Raw genomic sequence first — 19,854 nt, forward strand, 5'->3', positions numbered from 1 at the left:
GGCAACAATGAAGCAGTTCGTCTGAACCCTTTAAAGTTTCTCACGTACTCTTTTTACATTGCAATGGTACGTGATGCGTCAACTTTCTATTTTGCGTTTATATGATACATGCTTTATAAACAAAGATGTTGGTAGACTGGCTTATGCTTAATGGTTAAGACTTTAAATGATTTCGGGTGCATTTGCGTTAAGTGCTTGCTTGGAATGTCTACTGTGATGTGCTTTATGGGGTTTGCTTGTTTTTGCGTTTTTTTTTCTTTTGCAAGAGATAGCAGTGTGGGTGGGTATGGATATATGCACCAAAAAGACTGGGTTTCCTTTTTTTTTTTCCTAGGGATTTGAGAAAACCGCTGAGGTTGACAGATTTTTTTTCCCCCTACTAGCGCTTGCTCGGTTCCAAAAGGGGGGGGGGGAATCCCTACGTGCTCGGCTCTGTAAAAAGACATCTAACCTCAGCAGTCAACCTAACCCGAAAAGCAATGTCTGGACCGAGGAATAATTGACTATTCGATCCTCTAATCAATGTTACCAACACGGGCGATTGACAAGGTCTTTGTCCAATCAGGAGAAAGCTTGGGTGTAGTATGGTTCGAAATTGCCAAGGGGGTTGGGCAGAGGACGTCCAAAGTTCTCTGCGCTCGACAGGGGATGGTTTACTAGCGCCTGTCAAAGCTACAGAAGTCTTCCGGCTTTAACTAGTACAATAAGGGAGTGTTGTGGTGGTTTAAGTGAAAATACTGATTAGCCGCAGTTTTGCATGAGTTTTGTGCCTTCTTTGTTGCACGCTGAAAGACACCGGAAAAACTTTGCCAGTGAAATCTGGAACTTTATAAGGTTGTTCTTTGCCCCTCCCCCACTCCCCCTTAAAACAGAACCTAGGAAATTATTTGAGCGGTTCTCGAGGTGAGGTGATCAAACCCTTAAAACAGAAGTATCCTGGCCCTGCTAGGGGAGGTGTCTGGGCTGCAGAGCTGATTGAGTCCCAGTCAGTTACAATCGGCTAGCCTTGTATGCTGCGGTGGCCCACGCACCCTTGGGCTTCAGGCGCTGGCTCGGAAAGTTCTTTGGTTGAAAGTCTGTCGTCTTAACTGTCTCTGAAACTCTTGCTTTGCTCACCCCTGAGTTGCCAAATTGTAAGCAAGGGGCCTAAGGGAGGGGGAGCGAGGTTGTTGGCCTCGGCTGTTTCCCAGGTGGAATGACAGCTGTTTAGTCGCTTTGGGAGGAAGAGGGGAAGAGAGGGCCAGGACCAGGCTTCCCCTCCACCCCGCCCCTCGATCTTAACTCTAATGTTTCCCTCTATGGTCAATTGTAAATAAAAGAAGCAAGGGAAAAGAACCTTTTGCCATATCTCTCCCCGAGCTGCTACCAACTCCCTTGTGAAGGGGACGAGTGTGGAAGTTGACTGTGAATGGCTCGCTGGCTGCCGGAGTCCAGCCCTGCGACAAGTGCCTGACACCAGTCCAGCAGAAACCAACTGCAACAGCTTGTATGAGAGTCCGTAACTGGCAGCCTTTGACTAAATTCTCTCTCTCTCTCTCCTTTTCTCCCCACCCCCACCCTCCCTGTGATCTGTGTAGAAACCTCTTCCTGTTGGGAAGTGAAAGGAAAATCATATGAGCTCTTTCCCCTCTTTGAGTTAAATTCCTAGCTAAGCAATAGAGTGCATAGGCTTTTCAGTTTGGAAATCAGGTTTGACAGTCAGCCCAGGCTGTTGCCCACTTTAGCATCACGGATTTTTACGTGCAGGTATTCAAATGCGTCTGGCACATAGACCACCAACCAGCCTATGGCTCAGTGGGGAAGCGGGGGGGGGGGGGGGCGTGAACGTAAGTGTAGCTTCATAAGTAGGTTTGTTTTCTGGTTGGTGTTGTAATGGTGGTCACCTTTATTCCACTTTGAACTTCAGTGCTTCGGGTATTAAAGCCTAAACCATATTAATAAGATCTGTCCATTAAGTACCTTTGAAATGAAAGGTATTTGAGATGGACGCATAAGTGAAACCTTATTGACGTAATTTATATATCTAAGAGGATTTCACTCAGGCTGGCAAGGTAGCGTTTCTGCAAATAAAACATAGCAAATGCAACGCCGGGCAGCCTGCCAGCAAGAATATGGATAGCAGAGATCATGGCAGGAGCCTCCTTCGCTCACAGACAATCCCATTTCAAGGCAGCTTCCTAGTACTTGCAAAATAAATGATCGAAGTGGTTGTTTCCAATGGGTATTGGGGGGGGGGCGGGTTGGGGAAGTTATCCTTCCTAACAATGAATTACTTATGTAATTGTACCGTACTCAGCCTAGGTAGGACTTCACCTATGTTGTCTACGGTCAAGCTTCCTCCCTCCTCTCTCCGCTCCCCCTCTTCCTGCGCCCTCCTTCCACCCCTTCAAAATATACCCTTTAAAAAATACACAGTCTGACTGCTTTAACTTTGCAACTTGGGCAGAGGGGAGAGTTGGCAATAGCCTGTATCTAACATCTAATTGTTTCTTTGTGAACGTTTGACTCTGGGCTGGTAGGAGAGAAAGTTACCAGGCAGGAGAAGGCATTCTGCAACTGTAACTATTTGTCGGAATTCTGTTCTCCCGGAGGCAGGCGTCCCCTCCCGGCTTGGAGCTCGACGTTTTTTTCTGGAGGGAGGGGAAAAAGGAGGGAGGCAAGCCCCGGGGAGGCAGAGAGTGAGCGAGGGAGATAGAAGGAAAGAGCGGATGTGGAAGGGCTTGGGATTCAACCCTTGCCTAGAGGGCGCAAACAACCGTCCCATATCCAAAAGTCTTACTAAGGGCGCCAAAAGTTCCTTATGATAATACTGCTAACCGCAGAAAGCTGGAAATTGCGGGTCTGCCTGCCCGCTGCAACAAACGCAGTTTTGAAAGCAGAAAATATCAGCATTAACTTTTCTTCTCTTTCTCCTTTTATTTTTATAAAAGCCAGGGCAGGGTGCCAGCGGTTTCCCTTTATTCCTTTCCCTTCCCACCAGTGTCCTACTGTATAAATCTTTGCAGATTAGAAGCCAAAAGGGACAGAAGCAGATGTGAAATGTTATCTTCCACAATATGAAAAGCAAGATTGTAATCGGCATTTAGAAGAGGGCTTCCCAGTGTCTCTCTCTCTCTCTCTCTCACAACAGTAACTTCTCGCTATGCCTCAGTTACATGTCAGGACTGTCAGCCAGAAACTCGTATCGAGGAACGAGGAATCTTGGAGTTCACTGAAGTCCCCAGTCCCAATAGAGATGGCTCTCTCTGTCTCTGAGTCTCTCCCCCTCCCCGTTTGTCTGGGTTAGGACCAATGGCTAAGACTTTGCCATTGACTGATGAAATCGGATTCCTTGAAGTCATTACCGGTGTCTCCCCTCCCCCTAATAATCCTGGCTTTTCTCAAGGTTTCTGGGGAGGAAGGCAGGATAGAGATGGACTCACTAGCATTTTGGGGAACCATAAACTAACTGAAGAGTAAGCCCTGGAAATAACTTTAGACAGATGCTGAATATTTTAGAAGACTTCGTATGTATGCCTTATCTTTTCCAGTAGCACATCGCTTCTTTTTAGATCACAATGAGAGGGGGCTTGAACCACAGCATTGTGTGTACTCAAGTGGGTTGCCCCCTGGACTTTTTTTTTTTTTAACAGCATCTTAAGCTACTTTCAGGCACCTTGGAGCTTTGTCCAGTTTGAAGGCTGTCCTGTGCCAGAGCCTTCCAGCATGATCCTTTCTTCCTTTTCCCTTGGAGTGAGCTTATTAATGTTTTGAGTACATGGTTGCAGATTTGGAAGAAAGGAAAAGAGATGGGAAGGAGGAGGAAAGAGATTCCCCTTTTTTTATCCAGGGGATATGCTAATGTTCGAGGCTGGAGAGATTTTTTTAAAAAAAATCAACTAGGAAAACTAGCTTATTGGCACCTTTCCAAACTAAAAAAAACAAACAAAAAACAACTTTTCTCCCTGCCAGAACAATACCTTCATGATCTAAAATCATAGCAGGAAACTCCTAGCTGTTATAAGTATGGGGGGGGGGGTAGGGAAGGAAGAAAAACTGGGTAAGACATCCCTGGAATTAGATCAGAGTTATAGGAAAATTCATTTTCAAGAAATATCACTTTTGAATTTTAAATGACTATCTCTAAACACACTTTAGGGGCCATACTAGCATCCTCTATTAAGACAGCCCCTCCTTCCATCCTGTACTTTCACTCCCCTTCCTTTAAAAATGTACCAGGTGGGTAAAAAAATATACGTAGTTGTTTCTGAGCTTGGTAGAACTTTTTGGGTGTCTCCTCTGGGCTCAAGCCCACCAGTTTCACAGGACCAGGACATTTATTAATCCTATACTACTTTTCTTCAGCGCCACCCCCTTCCTCCCTCCCCTCCCTTTTCCTACCCTCTCACTTTGGCCTTGAGATGAAGGGTTCTTCTGAAATAGTCACCTTCCCCAGCTGAGGAAAGAGATAAGTAGGGCAGGAGCCTGTGGAAAGTTTTCAGGGTCCCAGTGCATAATTAACTAGCACGATCAATCACTGCCCCCAGCGAGGGTCGGATCCCAGGAGATTTCCCCCAAAGCTTTCAGTTGTAGTTGGAGGGAGGACAGTAGACAAGACACTGTTAATGTGTGTGTGTGTGTGTATGTGTATAATACACACGTATATTTGCTAGTATGGAATACTGGAATGCACACAATGCGCGGATACACACGCAAGTCGTCCTGTGGTGTTCGTGAAGCGGAGAAAGTTGCTCCCGCGTGTTCCTTAAAGCTCTGCGGCTGACCGGGTGACTGGGGATGTTGAAAACTAGTTTAGTTTGCTTAAGCACCTCTTGTGGCCGCTCTCGGTGCCCGGGGAGAAGCAACGGTATGTGTGTGTGTGTGTGTGTGTGTGTGTGTGTGTGTGCACACTGCGTTCCCTTGTAATATACAAATGTACAGATACATACAGTGACAGAGAGAGGAAGAGGAGGAGGAGGAGGAGGAGGAGGAGGAGAAGGAGAAGAAGAAGGAGAAGGAGAAGGAGAAGAAAAGAGAAGAAAGAGGAGGAGGAGGGAGAGGAAGAGGAGAGGGAGGGAGGGCTAGTCGATCTGCACTGCAGCCGCCCCCCCTCCCCTCCCGTCCCCTCCCCAGCCCTCCCCCCTTCCCTCTTCTCCCCACCCCCCATCGGCAGCAGCCAGCGAGCTGCTAGGCTCAGCTCTGGCTCTGCTCCGCTCTGCTGGGGCGGCGGCGGCGGCGGCAGCGGCGGCGGTAGCGGCGGTGGCGGTGGCGGCGGCGGGTGGCGGTGGTGGCTGTGGCTGGGAGGCGCAGAGCAGCGGCGGCGGCAGCGGAGAAGGAGGAGGGGGAGGGGGAGGGGGAGGAGGTGCTGGTGGTGGAGGTGCTGGTGGTGGTGGAGGAAGAGGTGGTGGTGGAGGAGGAGGAGGTGCTGGTGGTGGTGGTGTTGGTGTTGGTGGTGGAGGAGGAGGAGGAGGAGGAGGAGGAGGAGGAGGAGGAGGAGGAGGAGGAGGAGGAGGAGGAGGAGGAGACCAACAGCTCTGGCTGGCTCCCGGGGACTGGAGGAGCCTGTGGGCTGACGCGGGAAAGAAAAAAAAAAAAAAGCCGAGGGGGTGGGGGTGGGGGGGAAGTGTGCACTATGCCTTTAACGCCTGGGTACAGTAGCCCTGCCTAGCGCAGTGTAGGGAAACTCTAGGCGGGGTGAAAGTTCAGCCCATGGAGCGGCAGTGAGCGAGCGCTAGCTGCAGTTTGAGCAGAGTTGGAAATGTGAAAGCAAGAAGCGGGCTTGATTTTTTTTTTCTCCTCTCCCTCCCCCCTTCCTCCTCCTCCTCCTCCTCCTCCTCCTCCCCTCCTCCTCCTCCTCCTCTCTTTCTCTCTCTCCCTCTCTTTTCTCTTTTTTCACACACACACGCACACCTTCAAACCACACACACACATACACACACACTCACACACACAAGCACACACACGCACACACACATACACACACACACACACACACACACACACAAGCCCCCACAGCAGTTATGTATTCTCCGCTCTGTCTCACCCAGGTAAGCAGATGTTTGGATGCCGGGGGGTGGAGGGTGGGGGAGAGGTTGGGCGCGCGGGGGGAGGGGGCGGGCGCGGGAGGGGGTGGGGGGCGGCGGTGGACAATCGGGCTGGTTCTGCCTGCTCTGTGCATGTGCCTGCCTCCCTCCCTCCTCCCTCCCTCCGGGTGTGCCTGGCTCTGTGCGTGTCTCCCTCTCGCTCGCTCTCCCTGCGTGTGGGAGAAATACAGCTTTAAGAAAGTAACTTTGTTTCCATTCGGTTGCATTCGCCTTCCACGGCCATTTGTGCGGGTACCGGCACATGGCTAATGGCGCCCACTTATTAATGGTTTAATTAATATGGGGGGGGGGGGAGTCCAGTGCAGAAGAGGGCTGTGCATTCTGGCGATCCGCACGTGTTGAGCCGGGTCCGGGCCCCTGTCACTCCTAGCCCGCTGAAATCAGGACGGGGAGGTCTTGGGATTAGGAGCAGACTCGGATCCTCGGGCCAGGGGATGCGGGCTGAGGACCCAGGGAAAGTGGTGTCCTCTTTCTCCCCTGGGACGGAAGGGGTTTTGAAAAACAGTGCAATCGCAACGCCCCGAAGCGTGTAGGCAATTTGGGGGATTTTGCCTCCGAGAAGAATAGCTCCCCCTTTCCTTCTCCAAACCCCCATCCTCCCTCCCCAGCCCTCCAACTCTACTTTTTTGGCTTTGCTTTTGGGGGATCTTGGTCCCGCGGCGGCCAGGAGGGGAGAGGAGTTTCCAGGAGGCGAGGGGTCCCTTCCTGTCGCTGTCCCCAGATCGCTCGTTCTCCCCAGACTGGGATTACGGGGACGTCCACCCTTCTTCTCCGCGAAAACAGGTTTCGTGGACTCGCGCGGGCCCTGTCACTTGCTGGGAGGTGGGGTGCTCATCTCCTTTGGGTCCCCTCGCCTTCTCTACCTTTTTTATTTTTCTGTTTAAGAATTTTTTTTTTTTTTTTTAATGAAACTTTCGGTGCGTGTGCGCTGAGAAAACGCAACACTAAAAAAAGTTGCGTTTTGCCTGCTGGAGTTTGGTCAGTTTCTTTTGGATTGTTCATTTCAGTCCGGTTGCTCAGGAAGAGCCGGTTGTCTGTTCGCGGAGTGGGACTGTGGGGTTGCCGGCCGGCCGCCCTCCCTGGAGCGTCCAGCCTCAGACTCACTCCCTCTCTTCTCTTCTCCTGACAGACTCTCTCTCCTCTGAGCTGGGGCGGCCGTGGCGGCCGCGCCTCTCTACCTTCACTGCCTGCTCTGGACTTCGGGCAACTTTTTCTTTCTGCCCAACTCTCTGTTCACCCCCTCCCCCTTCTCTTCCCCCCCCTCTCTCAACCCCTCCCCCTTCCCCATGCTCCCCTCTACTCCCTTCAAACTATGGCTTATTCCCGGCTTCAGCTTGGCTCATGGAGAGGATGTATTATTTATTTTCCTAAACTCAAAGGCACGAAGTCAAAGTATTTTTAAAATTATTTTTTAAAAAAGGGGGCGAGTCCTCTTGCGGCTTAACTGTCTCTTTTCTGGACATTGACTCGCCCCAGGTGTTTTATTCAAATAGTGCTTATTCAGATCTCCTTTCTAAATCCCCCCCCCCAACAGTTCAGACATTAAACTACATGCCTTCAATTAGCTGGAAATAACGGTTTAACTAGAACTACCTCATGGAGGACCAGAAACTGAGCATTTTCTTTTTTCCTTGTAGTCCTGGGGATTCATTTTCTGTATGCCAACTTTATCATTCCTATATCTCACAGTAATAATAATAATAATACCTATTTAATCTCAGAAGACTCCAGTGCATAGCCGGGTTGATATTGTACTTTTGGTATTAAAGTATTGCAGTAATATTGGGGAGTCATCCTTTTTGATCTTTGTAAAAAGTTTTTCTGCAAACTTCTGGGATTTTAGTTACTCCGAGGAAACTTTCCCAGCACTTTGGCTGGGCTCACCGTTGCACTGGAGTTAAGGATGTGATTCAAGTGAAGGAGACTTTGAATGAGCCCCTGGGGCTGAAATGACAAGGCTCAGATTCTAAAGTCTGGGTCTGGCCAGAGTTTGAGCCACAGGTACAAATTGAGTCAGATAGCACCCTGGATACATAGGTTCTGAGCTCGGTCCATCGGCCCCTTTGGAGTGGCATTAGGAAAAAACCTACTTCGTAGTTATTATTTAGGGCCTCTCTCTTCCTTTGTAGGCCCAGTAATACATTCAGAAAATCTAAAGATGGTTTTCTTTTGGTTACTGAACTATTATCTCATTATGTAAACTTTGTTCTTGGCGGCATATTGGGGAAGGAGTTAAATAGATTCAGCAGGCCTCTTCTGGAAAATCGGCAGAGAATCGCTTACTTCTGTGTTTATGAAGAAAATGTAAGCTGAATGCTCCCTACAAACTGTTTCATTTGACTTCCTTCACTTTCAAAAATTAGATAATAATTTTATTTAAGGCTCTGGTGCATTTAGAAAAGTTTAGGAACCATTTTAAAAAGAAAACCTTCCTAAACAGTTTACCACTGATTAAAAAAGAAAAAAAAAAAAAGCCTGGTCCAGAAAACACTGTGAAAAGACTGGAACTGGAAGGACAGGGTCCATGTACCTTGTACAGTGTTTTTGGACACTCTGACCAGGCCAGCGAAGGCTGCCTGAAGAATACAACCGGGCATGGTATGCCCAAACATCGCCAGTACCACACTGTGCTAGTCCGTGAGCGATTTATAGGTGAGCCTTTCCCCGGTATTTGATTCCAGAAATATCAGCCGATAATGGTTCTTAGTTTCCATCAGATCAATGCTATAGAGACTGATTCCGATCATGATAGGTCTGGAAACTGAAGGTTTTTTATTTTTTTTATTTTTATCAATAGCACTTAGCTTTGCTTCCTGAGTATGTTTGTGCACATATAAAATAGTCTTTGTTTTCGCTGGACGATATTGGAATATTGCTGAGCTTAGGATCGTATTTGTGATGATATAAACATGATTTGTAAAAACAAATTGCCACTTAAAAATAGTAACAGTAACCACGTATGTTGAAGTTAGTGATACTGTTCAGCTTTTCAAGATTGAACTATGTGATAGTTTCTGTAAAGAGAACGTTTTAACCTTTGTGTCTTTTGTATATTTTCTAAACCTTACATGAGACAAGATGGATTTAAAATTTTTTTTTAACTTTGTGATTTTGTGAATGAACCCAGGCAAAACAAAACCACTTTGAGGCCTTTGAGGGGAAATAAAATCCAAGTACTTTTGATATAAAACTAAGGGGCAAATTCAATTTTAATAACTAGTAAAAACATGTCTATAGTACTTTCCAGTCAGTGTATGCTGATATGGAAGTGGGTTGTATGCGCAGGTAGGGATGATTGGAAAGTGACCAGGGAGCTCCACACACTTAGGTCATATTGTCATTTCCCATTTAAAAGTCACTTCAGAATATTGTAAAATGTTTTTATGATTAATCATGCTTTTCACTGAGCTTTACCATAAGCTATGAATTGCTTGGAGCTAAGTTATTCTTTGCCCTATAAAATGAAATGGGACTGAAATCTTTAAAGTGGAGGGGTGTGTGTGTGTGTGTGTGTGTGTGTGTGTGTGTGTGTGTGAGAAAGCTCACTTTGGAGCTTAAAGCAGACTGAGTTCTTGCTTCCAGAATAGCAGCGAGCTTTGGTCCCAACACGTCCTGGCTATGAGAAAGTCCGCCAGTGGGAAACACTGTATTAGGCATATGATTTAGATAGTTCAGAGTTTTTTTCAGAATATGTGTCCAGAATTTAGGGATGTTTAAATATATTGCTATTGGAGGTAGAACTTTTATATGAGTCTGAGTGTACCTTAGTTGATGACTTTAACTTCAAAAGAGAAAGAAGGGAAGGAAAGGGGCTTTTATAAGAGCAATGAACTGAAGTCTCTCAAGCATCAGAAACATTTTGGTGTTTTGTTTTGTTTTTTAATGATTTCGTGTGCTGCTCTTACTATAGATAGGGCTCTGTCCAGCTATTTTTCTGCCACCGAGAGCAGGCACATATATTTTGCCTGCCTCTACTCTTAAAAAAATTTCTTACTGAAAAGAGAACATTTCTCAAAACTTACGGGAAATACAGGCCCAGCTTGCCCAGAAGTGGAAAAAATTAGGTGCCCCTGGCCGAAATGATTTATTTGATAAATATCCTATTAATACTCATTTATACTTAGGACTAGTTTTGTACTAGCTTGGCTAATTTTCCTTCATCACAGTGCCTAGCATTTTCTTTAACCCTAACTCTACCCACCAACAAACATATATATGAATTTTAACCTGTTGGCCTATAAAGGGCACGTGTTGATTAGATTATGAAGCTAAGGTAATATTTGCACATTGATGACAGTATGTTTGTGTGTGTGTGTGTGTGTGTTGGGGGGATGTCTAATTGCTTGGGACTTTGAAATATATATTCCTTTAGAGGAACATTAGAAAGCATATTTTAAAATGAAAGCATATTTTAGAACATTAGTGTGCCCCTCTTCCCCACTGGTACAACCAAGACACTCTTTCTGTGTGTGTGTATTTTAATCCTTACTTGTTTGAAAGTAAATACATTATTTTATTTAAGAAAAAATTTTTTGATGGAGTCATTTGAGAACAGCCGTATATTAAGGAAGCATTCTGTGGTTTCGGAAAGCCTTCTGTAGGTTCTACTTCTATATATCTTACAGGTTTATTTTCTTGGAAGATATCAAGTATTGTCACTGAATTAATTGGTGTTATAAAATAACACATTTAATCATACTCTATTAAATTCAACTTACTTGTTTGGTACTTTATAAAACTTAAATGTATAGCCTTTTACTTTTAACAGTATATTTATCAAAATATCCTAAACTTGAAAAACACTGACTTTTTCAATTCCTAGCAAGACTACCTGAAATATTTCTTTTACTAAAAGCAAATCATTCTTCTTCTTTGCATACATAAAATAAAATAAAATAAAACCTATTTATAACCTCTCTGGTCATGAAGAGGCTTTCAGATTTTCTATTTACAAGTACGTCTTTCTCAACACTACCCCACCCCCCCTTTTTCATTATCTACTCCAAATGTTATGTAGTCAGGACATTAGTTTTTTGACATATTCTTTTTTGGTCAGAGAGACATAAAAGGTAATAATTTGTATCTTCTTTTGAAGGGGACCTGCCCAAATTTCCTGATTTTTTTTTCTATTTTTTGGGGATAGCTTTATCTCTTTTTGACATTCAAAAGGAATATTAAAATATAATAAATATGAATTACACGGAGTCTCAAAGCTCTCTGTAAAGCCTCTCAGAGAGACACTTTCTAGTATGACTGATTGCCATTGCTAAATCTATCTCGGAGAAAATTTTTACTCTGCCTTGACTTGGACTTCTACGGACAAACATTGATTGGCAGATAAAGATTCTGGATTTGCCAAACTGGCGGGCATGCCCTGGCTACCCCACAAGTAGTGGGGTCAAAGCTAGAGCAAAGTTAGATATGCCTGCTTTGAAACCCAGCTAAGATTAACCTAAGGCTGTTTGTCTTCCCCTGGGTAAATTTGTCTTCCATTGGCCATCTCGGATAAATTTGGACACTAGGCCTCACTCACTAACAAGACCCGTTGAACAGTGATGCTGAATAAATGTTAATAAATGTTCTTTAACTTAGCCTTTCAATTCTTTTTCTGGTAGGGTTGTGATACTGGACTTGTTTCCCTATGGCTCCTTCCTTTAGAAAACTTCTGGAGTCTCCATACAGAGGATGTCTAACTGCAATTTCATTTAAAATGTGACTGTTTTCTTAAGGAAAAGTGTTTTTTCTTTGGTTTCCATTGTGTTCACAGATACAGATACACATTTATATTTTTAATATTCTCTTCCTCAGGATGAATTTCATCCCTTCATTGAAGCACTTCTACCCCACGTCCGAGCGTTCGCGTACACGTGGTTCAACCTGCAAGCCCGAAAACGGAAATACTTTAAAAAACACGAGAAGCGCATGTCAAAAGAGGAAGAGAGAGCAGTGAAGGATGAGTTGCTAAGTGAGAAACCTGAAGTCAAACAGAAATGGGCATCCAGACTTCTGGCCAAATTACGGAAAGACATCCGACCTGAGTATCGCGAGGATTTTGTTCTCACTGTTACGGGGAAAAAGCCTCCATGTTGTGTTCTTTCTAATCCAGACCAGAAAGGCAAGATGCGAAGAATTGACTGTCTTCGTCAGGCAGATAAAGTCTGGAGGTTGGACCTTGTGATGGTGATTTTATTTAAAGGTATTCCACTCGAAAGTACTGACGGAGAGCGCCTTGTAAAGTCCCCACAATGCTCAAATCCAGGGCTGTGTGTCCAGCCCCATCACATAGGAGTTTCTGTTAAGGAACTCGATTTATATTTGGCATATTTTGTGCACGCAGCAGGTAAGTGTGGTGGCAGCCAAATATTGTTCTACTGTTACTTAAAAATTTTCTTACTCATATATTTTTCTGTTATACTAATGACAGCCAGCTCTGCAAATGTTTTTCTGAGCTTGCTGAGGAGCCCGCCGCATGTGTAGGGCAGGCAGGAGGGCCTCAAAGAAAGGCCCAGACCAGAACAGAAAAGCTTCAGCAGCCATACCTACCCTTCATTTAGGTGGGAAACCGTAGCCTTGAGTGAGTACTCATGCTCATGAGTTCTGTTGGTAAGTAGTTAGGAAAGCAGGTTGGCTTCCTGTAGGTACGTCCAAAACACACTCAGTGCTGTTGACCAAAACAAGCAAAGATGGGGAAGAACTAACAAAGGGCGTATTTGAAGTAGCAAAGGGACAGGTTTAAAAAGCACATGAGTTTGTTACTGAGGACAAATTCTTAGTACTTCTGTGAGAGAACTTTCTGAAGCCCATTCTGCCAATTAAAAAAAAAAGAAAAGTTGAGTCATAACCTATCAAATTACGGTTCTTTTACACTGGAAAAATATCATGAGTATAGCCATTTGGGAGCTGTGTGCATTGGAGAGCTTAGTATTTAAAGGAGTTGGGCGACAAATATTCTTATGAGGAATTGACAGAGAAGCTGATGTCAAAAGGAACCAGTCTGTGCAGTGCGGACCGTCCTGAGGCTGGGGATTGATTCAACTCGGATTGGTTCAAAAAGGGAATGAGTCAGTGTTGTCTTTTACAGACTCCTTTCGGGGGGGAAAAAAAGAATGATTTGCTAGAGAATCTGCTGGAGATCTTGCGAGGCAGCTTGAAGGGAACGGATTGAGAGTTGCATGAAATAATGCATTTGTATATCCTCCTTTAGTCTTGGTTTAGACAAAAGGTACATTGTGTTATGTGAAAGCTCAAGTCTTGTGTAATTTGTTGACTTTTCATATGTACATACCGGTCTTGCTAGATTACCGTCATAGCGGTTACTTGAGCCACATGGAAGAATGAAAGTTGTGGAATCTTACCAGTTGGTTATTTTATCCATCTATCTATCTGTCTGTCTGTCTGTCTGTCTGTCTATCCATCCATCCATCTACTCTATCCATTTATTTATTTTTATATTTCATTTATTTACTTACCTATTCATTTATTTTCCTGAGGAATATAGAAAAAACTAACCAGAAGACCCACACTATACTATTTTTCGGGGACTTTTGGCGACCTACAGAAATATGAAATTTTTTTTTGAGGAGTCGTCAGGTCACAGGAGAATGTCAGTGTATACTTTGGGAATGTAACTATTGAATGCCTTCAGGTCCTTCCTTCATGGGACTCTGGAGGGACTTGGCATGCCAGTCCTGTGATTTTTTGGACCCAGCAAGTATTGATGTAGGGGAGGTGAATATTTCCCAGAGTGTCAGCTCTAAGTTGTCGTGATAGTTACATTATCAAAGATTTCTTGGTAAAATGGAAAGTGTGTATATGCTTTGGCCAGTATGAGGTAGCATAAATTAAAAAGTAGGTATTCCAAGATGGTCTCTTTAGCAAAACCCAGGTGTTTTTAACTTTAAAAAGCCCAAATATTGCCAGAGTATAATTTTAAATCTCTTTGTATGTACATGTCACTATGGAGATGATGGTAGAAAAAAACAAGTTTCCCTCATTTCACTCGTTCCCCTGTGGGGGGAAAAAAATAGACTTGGTTCCACCATGGTCTCCAATTACCATGACCTATCTTGTCTTGTGGTCACCTGTTAGAGATTTTTAAAAATCTAATAAATTCTTTGGTTTGGCCAACTTAGAGATTGGAGTTTGCCAACAGGTGAAATTGATTTTGATATACATCCTTCCAAATAAGAGAGCAGTGGGTTAAACTTGGTACGTACCTCAAACATTCAAGAAATTAAATATTCTCCTGGAGTTAAAAACACTAAGCTTATCCAAGTTCTTCCTATTCTTTATGTGCTGCTTACTGACTCTTTTCCATGATATCATTGTTCCAATGGACTCTGCTAACATATTTGCCCGCAGATCCGCATCTAGGTAGGGCAGTAGCGTGTGTGTGTGTGTGTGTGTGTGTGTGTGTGTGTGTGTGTGTGTGTGTGTGTGTTAGGGGTAAGGGGAGAATACGTTTGTAAAATGACATTTAGAATCTTCTGAGTAGGTTGAGTCACACCCTGAAGGCCTCTGGAAGATTGATTGGAAACATCACAGATCGGGCTACCTTTCGATTTGGTTTTCTTGATGTATCCCAGAATCCTTGGCAATGCCTGAACAGTGGCCAACTCGGCGGCCATTGGTTCATACGGGCCTGCAGTCATGGCGGCTTCTGCTGTGTGAGCGACAGGAGCATTGCAAAAGAAAATATTAAGGGCCCTTTGTCTGAAAACGTTTTAGGCTGGATCTAAGAGAGTCCGAGACCTGTAATTTATGGAAGGGAAGTTGCCAATTCAAATATTAGGTAGGTTGGTCAACTTACATATAACTGATTTGACAAGCATCTGCTAGAATACTGAAGATTTGTAAACACTAAACAATGTTTTTACCTCCTTAAAAGTTTTGAGAACTTGCCAGTATTGGCAGGAGGCACAGATTCTGAAACGTGCCTTGAGCTATATGCCAAGACAATTGTGGCCTTTTTATCCAAAGCACTTATTTATTTATTTATTTTTTTATCTCCCTCTCTCTCTCCCTTTAAAAAAAAAATTGAGTATCTGGTTCCAAAAATGCCTTTTTCTCGATGACTTCAACAGCAACATACTCTGTGCCTCCTAAAATGGACGCGGTAATTGTTGCTTAGCTCTCAGGCCTTTTCTTTGGTCGGAAATTGTAATCTTTGAGAGAACACACGTGTAAATACTTGAAGAATGCTTCTGCTAATGCAGATTCAATTATCTTATTAAAGGAACAATGTTTTATTCTTTCTCAGACGCATTTGGATGCTGCAAAGTACAATACAGGATCTTGGTGCCAATTTTTTTTTCTTGACGACGAGAAACGGAGTAATGTGAATTTGATGTATTTTTTTCTTTTTAAGAAAACCAAAATGTAGTGAAATTTGAGCGCTTACTGTGAGGGCTGGCATTCCAACTCATAGAATGGAAGTATTTTTAAGACCCTTGGTTTAGGCTTCGTTGGAGTTCTGTGGACCGTTTGTATAGCAACTTGAAGATATGAGCATAGCATAATCCACAGTCTTCTTTGTGGGAGTCAAAGCTAATTTATGGCCAGACTAGTCCTTTAGCACATGATCTGTATCAGAATCTACAATATCCCCGGCACGTGGCAAGGTCACAATTTCAGTTGTTAAGGTCATCACCTTAGCCACCAGGCATGTGACCTTTCAGATAAAGTTAACCTTTGTTCATTAGTAGGCACTCAACCGAGAACTTTCTTGAGGTTTTTTTTTTTTCTTCCCCTAACTGCCCCATTTGAACTTCTGCTAAGGTAATCAGATGGTAGAAAAGATTCTGAATTGAGGGAGCTCCATTGGGTGAGAGGTCAGACTTTTTAAGGACTTGTCTAGAGGATGGGAGTAGATGACTGTCTGTGGGCCACTGAATTGCTGTGGCCCCCCTGGGATTTCTGACAATTGTCATTAGCGGGTGTGGGAGGGAATTAAAGCTACCCAAACAGCTGTGTACAGATGTGTGTATATGTGTGTCTAAGTGGAAGTAGTTTTAATTTGGAGGATTTTTTTTTAATCTTTGGAAAAATGAAGCAAATAAGATTATACTCTTTCATTGATGCCTTTGCTAATTTTTAAAGCAGTTTGGGAAGCCAGATCTCCTTATGAATCTTAGTTGTTGTTGATGTTTTAAAGGAGAGCATGAAGATAATATCTGCCAAATTCGGCTTCTAGAGTTATTGTTACTCAGATGATATTGCCATGCACATAAGATGCTGTAAAGCCTTAGGATTCTCTCTACACTCCTATTATTATCATCATTTCTTCTTCTTCTCCTCCTCTTCTTTCTCTTCCTCTTCCTCCCCTTCCTTCTCTTCCTCTTTCTTCTCATTACTGTTTCCTCTGCACTGTACTGCCTTTAGTTTCCCCAAGGTCAAAGTATCCCAGGTGACCTTAACCTTCCACCTTAAAGATACCACTTGGTTGTTTTTCTTTAGACATAATCGACTGTAATACTAATAGGCAATTGAAGAGATGCCTTCATTTAAAAGTAACTCTAATACCAGTTATAGCAACAGCAACAAAAACCCGTAGAATTTTGGGTGCTTTGTGATTTACTAAGATCCTTATTTACTTTATTCCACTTTGACTCTCTACCAAATCCTGTGAAGCAAGTGTTGTTACTACCCACATTGTCTGGCTGAGGAAACCGAAGCTTAAGAGCGAGCTGCCTGGGCCAGGGAGGTGGGACTCAAACCCAGATTCCCTCTCCCCTTTCTGCCCACTCTGTGTCTCTTAGCAAGAACACTTTGCAATTCCTGTGTCTTTCTTTTTGCCTGTATTTGTATCCCTAGGGCTTAGCACAGTGCCTGGCACACAGTGAGCGTTCACTACGTGTTTGCTGCCTTGCCTTGTAACGCAGAAGGAGCACATCTTCCTTGTAAAGGGCAATGTTTGTGAGCAGTTGTTACTGGTAGTACTGCAGCTGACCCGTCTCCCCTTCCCATGGTGGCAGCACTGGGCAGTGAGTTCAGCGGGCAGCTGAGTTAGGGAAGGACTCAAAAAGATCCCGTGCATCACTGAGAAAACTGTCCTGGTGTCGTAGAAACCCTGGTAGTGCTTTGTGAAAGTATATACCTGTCTGGACTTTCATTGCACACCTTCTCACCTATACCATCTCATTAATCCCCTGAGGATGGGGTGAAAGCTAACTTGAAATCATTCTGCTTGTGTCCTGGCTTGTCTCCAGTTTGTCTCACATTTGTGCATTTAAGGCTTAGGTCCGATTCTTCTGTTCTGATGCATTTCAGATGATTTTTTTGGCTTCTTGATTGTCATTCCTTCATATAGTATTATAGAAAGCCATGATATGCAGTTAGACCAGATGGCTATGTTGACAGATTGAGAATCCACTTCCTACTGCTAAAGAGCAGGTGTAAGATCAGGAGTGTGTGTGTGTGTGTGTGTGTGTGTGTGTGTGTGTTTGTGCATGCATGTACACATCCAAGTTGTATATAGAATGCTCCTTAGAATGGTATGCAATGATCAAAATACGAAATTTCAAAGTCATCTTCCAGGGGTAGATTTAACATCTTAAATATGAACACCTATAGGGGTCCATTATAAGTCTTTTTTCTATAGAAATAATTAAAATGATAACAATAATAATAGTTTTTACATAGTATGTTAGAGTTTACAAAATGCTGTCCCCATTTGGTCCCCACAACCCTGAGAGGTTGGTGTTGTTATTATCCCCATTTTACAGATGTGAGTAAGGTGAGACTGGAAGAGGTCCAGTGATTTGCCCAGGGTCACACAGCTGGGAAGTGGGTCAGATTTGAACTCAGATCTTCCTGACTGCAAAGTCAGCTGTCTGAGTCATCAAGGAGACCTCTCTCACAGTTTTGCCTGCTTACATAATGTTAGGATTCTAGATTGTTGTTTTTGTTTGTTTGTTTATTTGTTTGTTTTGAGGTAAAGGAATGGGATCTGTGGTATAGAAATCTCTAGCTACTAAAAAGTCCTTCCTTTGATACTGCTGTGCAACTCAGGTTCTTGGAAAGTTATCTGAAATGCTGAGAATAAATTAAATTGCCTAGGGGGGGAGTCACATGAGCAGAGCTTGAACCCCAGATCTGTCCTCACTCCAGGGTGACCTCTCTACCCACTATGGGACACGGCATCCTTTGACCAAATTCCTCTTTAAGGTTCTCAAACATGAAGAGAGACGTGTATTCATGTACATCTGTGAGAGTTGGCGTTGATTGGAAAAGATCATGAATGTGAGTGTGTCCCTGGGCAAGTAAGTTCACCATCAGAGTCCTCAGTTTTCTCACCTGTAAAAGGAAAAGGTTAGACTAGACAGCCTTCTTGGCCCCTTTCAGACTTTATGATCTCAGGAGGACCTTTCCCAGAATTACGAGTCTGTATCCTCACCCAGACTCAGAAGTAAGACTTCAGCAACCCCAATGGCAGACTCTGTTTTGGAAAGCAGGTTGACCGAGTTCCTGAGGTGTAGGAGAAGCAAATGGATTTTGGCAATCATAGGATCTAGCCTAGGGCACAGCTAGTTCTTTCTTCCCATTGTAACTAAGAGGGCACGTTACCCTGCTGACCCGAACCCTAAGCAAGAGCACACCGTGTGACGGGTACCTGTTGGCTGCCTCCCCAAGCACTTTTAAAATTACCTTCTCTTGATAACTAGCCCTCATAACTAGCAAAACTGGCCGAAATCTGCTTTTGATATTCTGGGTGATTTCAGGACAAAAGTTTTATATAATATCGATATTGATATCGATAGATATAGATATATCTCTATGTATATGCATAATTTTGCCAACCTTAATATACTGCATAAGCACTAGCTATTATTATTGTTATCATTAGATTTATAACGGGCCCCTGTAGTTGTGTATTATTATTTAGGGTGTTAACGCTACCTCTGGAGCACGACTTTGAAATTTTGTATTTTGCTCTTTGCATACCATCTAAGCGGCATTCTACACACAACGTGGATGTGTATATGCATGCACAAACACACACGCTCCTGATATATACATATACATATATATGTAGGTATATGTATACATATATGTATGGTTTCTTTTTCATCTTGTTGGGGAAATGGCATTCATTCCAGGACAGAGAGAATGTATCTGTCCTAGACAAGGAGAGAAGGGACCATTTTACCTCCATGGCTGGAACTCTTGAATGGAGGTCAGCCCATTTACAGTTATGAGGTCTGCATGTTGGGAAGAAAATTTTCAAGTTCTGTTGGCTGGCTTTGCCTTCCCAAGTTACTGCCCTTTTTATATTTCCCTTCTTTTCCACCCAATGATGAACAGCATTAATTTAAATCTATTTAAGGCGAGTGTGGGAGAAACCACAGGCTTTGTTGTGGTCACTGCTGTACACAGTAGGGCTGGGTGTTTCCCTTAGGGTAGCCCTCAAGCAGCTTCCACAGGGCCCAGAGCAGCACGGCAGCCTTTTAAGTCATGCACAGAAGCAGTAGCTGGTCTAATTGTTCACAAATGTCAATATGGATTATTGAAAACAATTTTGAGAATTGGATGGGGAGATGAAACATACAATACGAAGATTCAGCTGCAGAAGGGGGCCCAGCCCTTGGTTTATTACCAGCCATCGCTGTTTTTCCTAAGGAGTAGTTGTGTGTTAGTCAGGGAGTGTGGTATAGGGAATGGGTGTTACTCTGAAATTGATCAGGTATTTAAAGTCTGGTGTAGGGTGCGTGTATGTGTGTGTGTGTGAGAGAGAGAGAGAGAGAATGTGTGTGCATGAGAGAGAAAATGAGTG

At 43.8% G+C, this 19,854-nt stretch overlaps 1 protein-coding gene across 4 annotated transcripts in view; it reads left to right on the forward strand.

Moving 5' to 3' along the window:
- Positions 1–7: 7 nt before the first annotated feature.
- NFIA (nuclear factor I A) overlaps positions 8–19,854 on the forward strand; it is a 464,681-nt gene continuing 444,834 nt past the window's right edge. For 3 of the 4 annotated variants that reach the window (XM_027852708.1, XM_027852711.1, XM_027852709.1), the window contains exons 1-2: positions 5,914–6,026; positions 11,892–12,423. In XM_027852708.1, the coding sequence (XP_027708509.1) occupies positions 6,000–6,026; positions 11,892–12,423 (559 nt within the window). In that variant the 5' untranslated portion in view covers positions 5,914–5,999. Of the gene's footprint in view, positions 67–5,913; positions 6,027–11,891; positions 12,424–19,854 lie in introns of those variants that run through there. The other variant, XM_027852710.1, reaches the window with a different exon arrangement.

The sequence above is a fragment of the Vombatus ursinus genome, unplaced genomic scaffold (genome assembly GCF_900497805.2).
Source record: "Vombatus ursinus unplaced genomic scaffold, bare-nosed wombat genome assembly UNPS02009824.1, whole genome shotgun sequence".
Lineage (NCBI taxonomy): Eukaryota > Metazoa > Chordata > Mammalia > Diprotodontia > Vombatidae > Vombatus > Vombatus ursinus.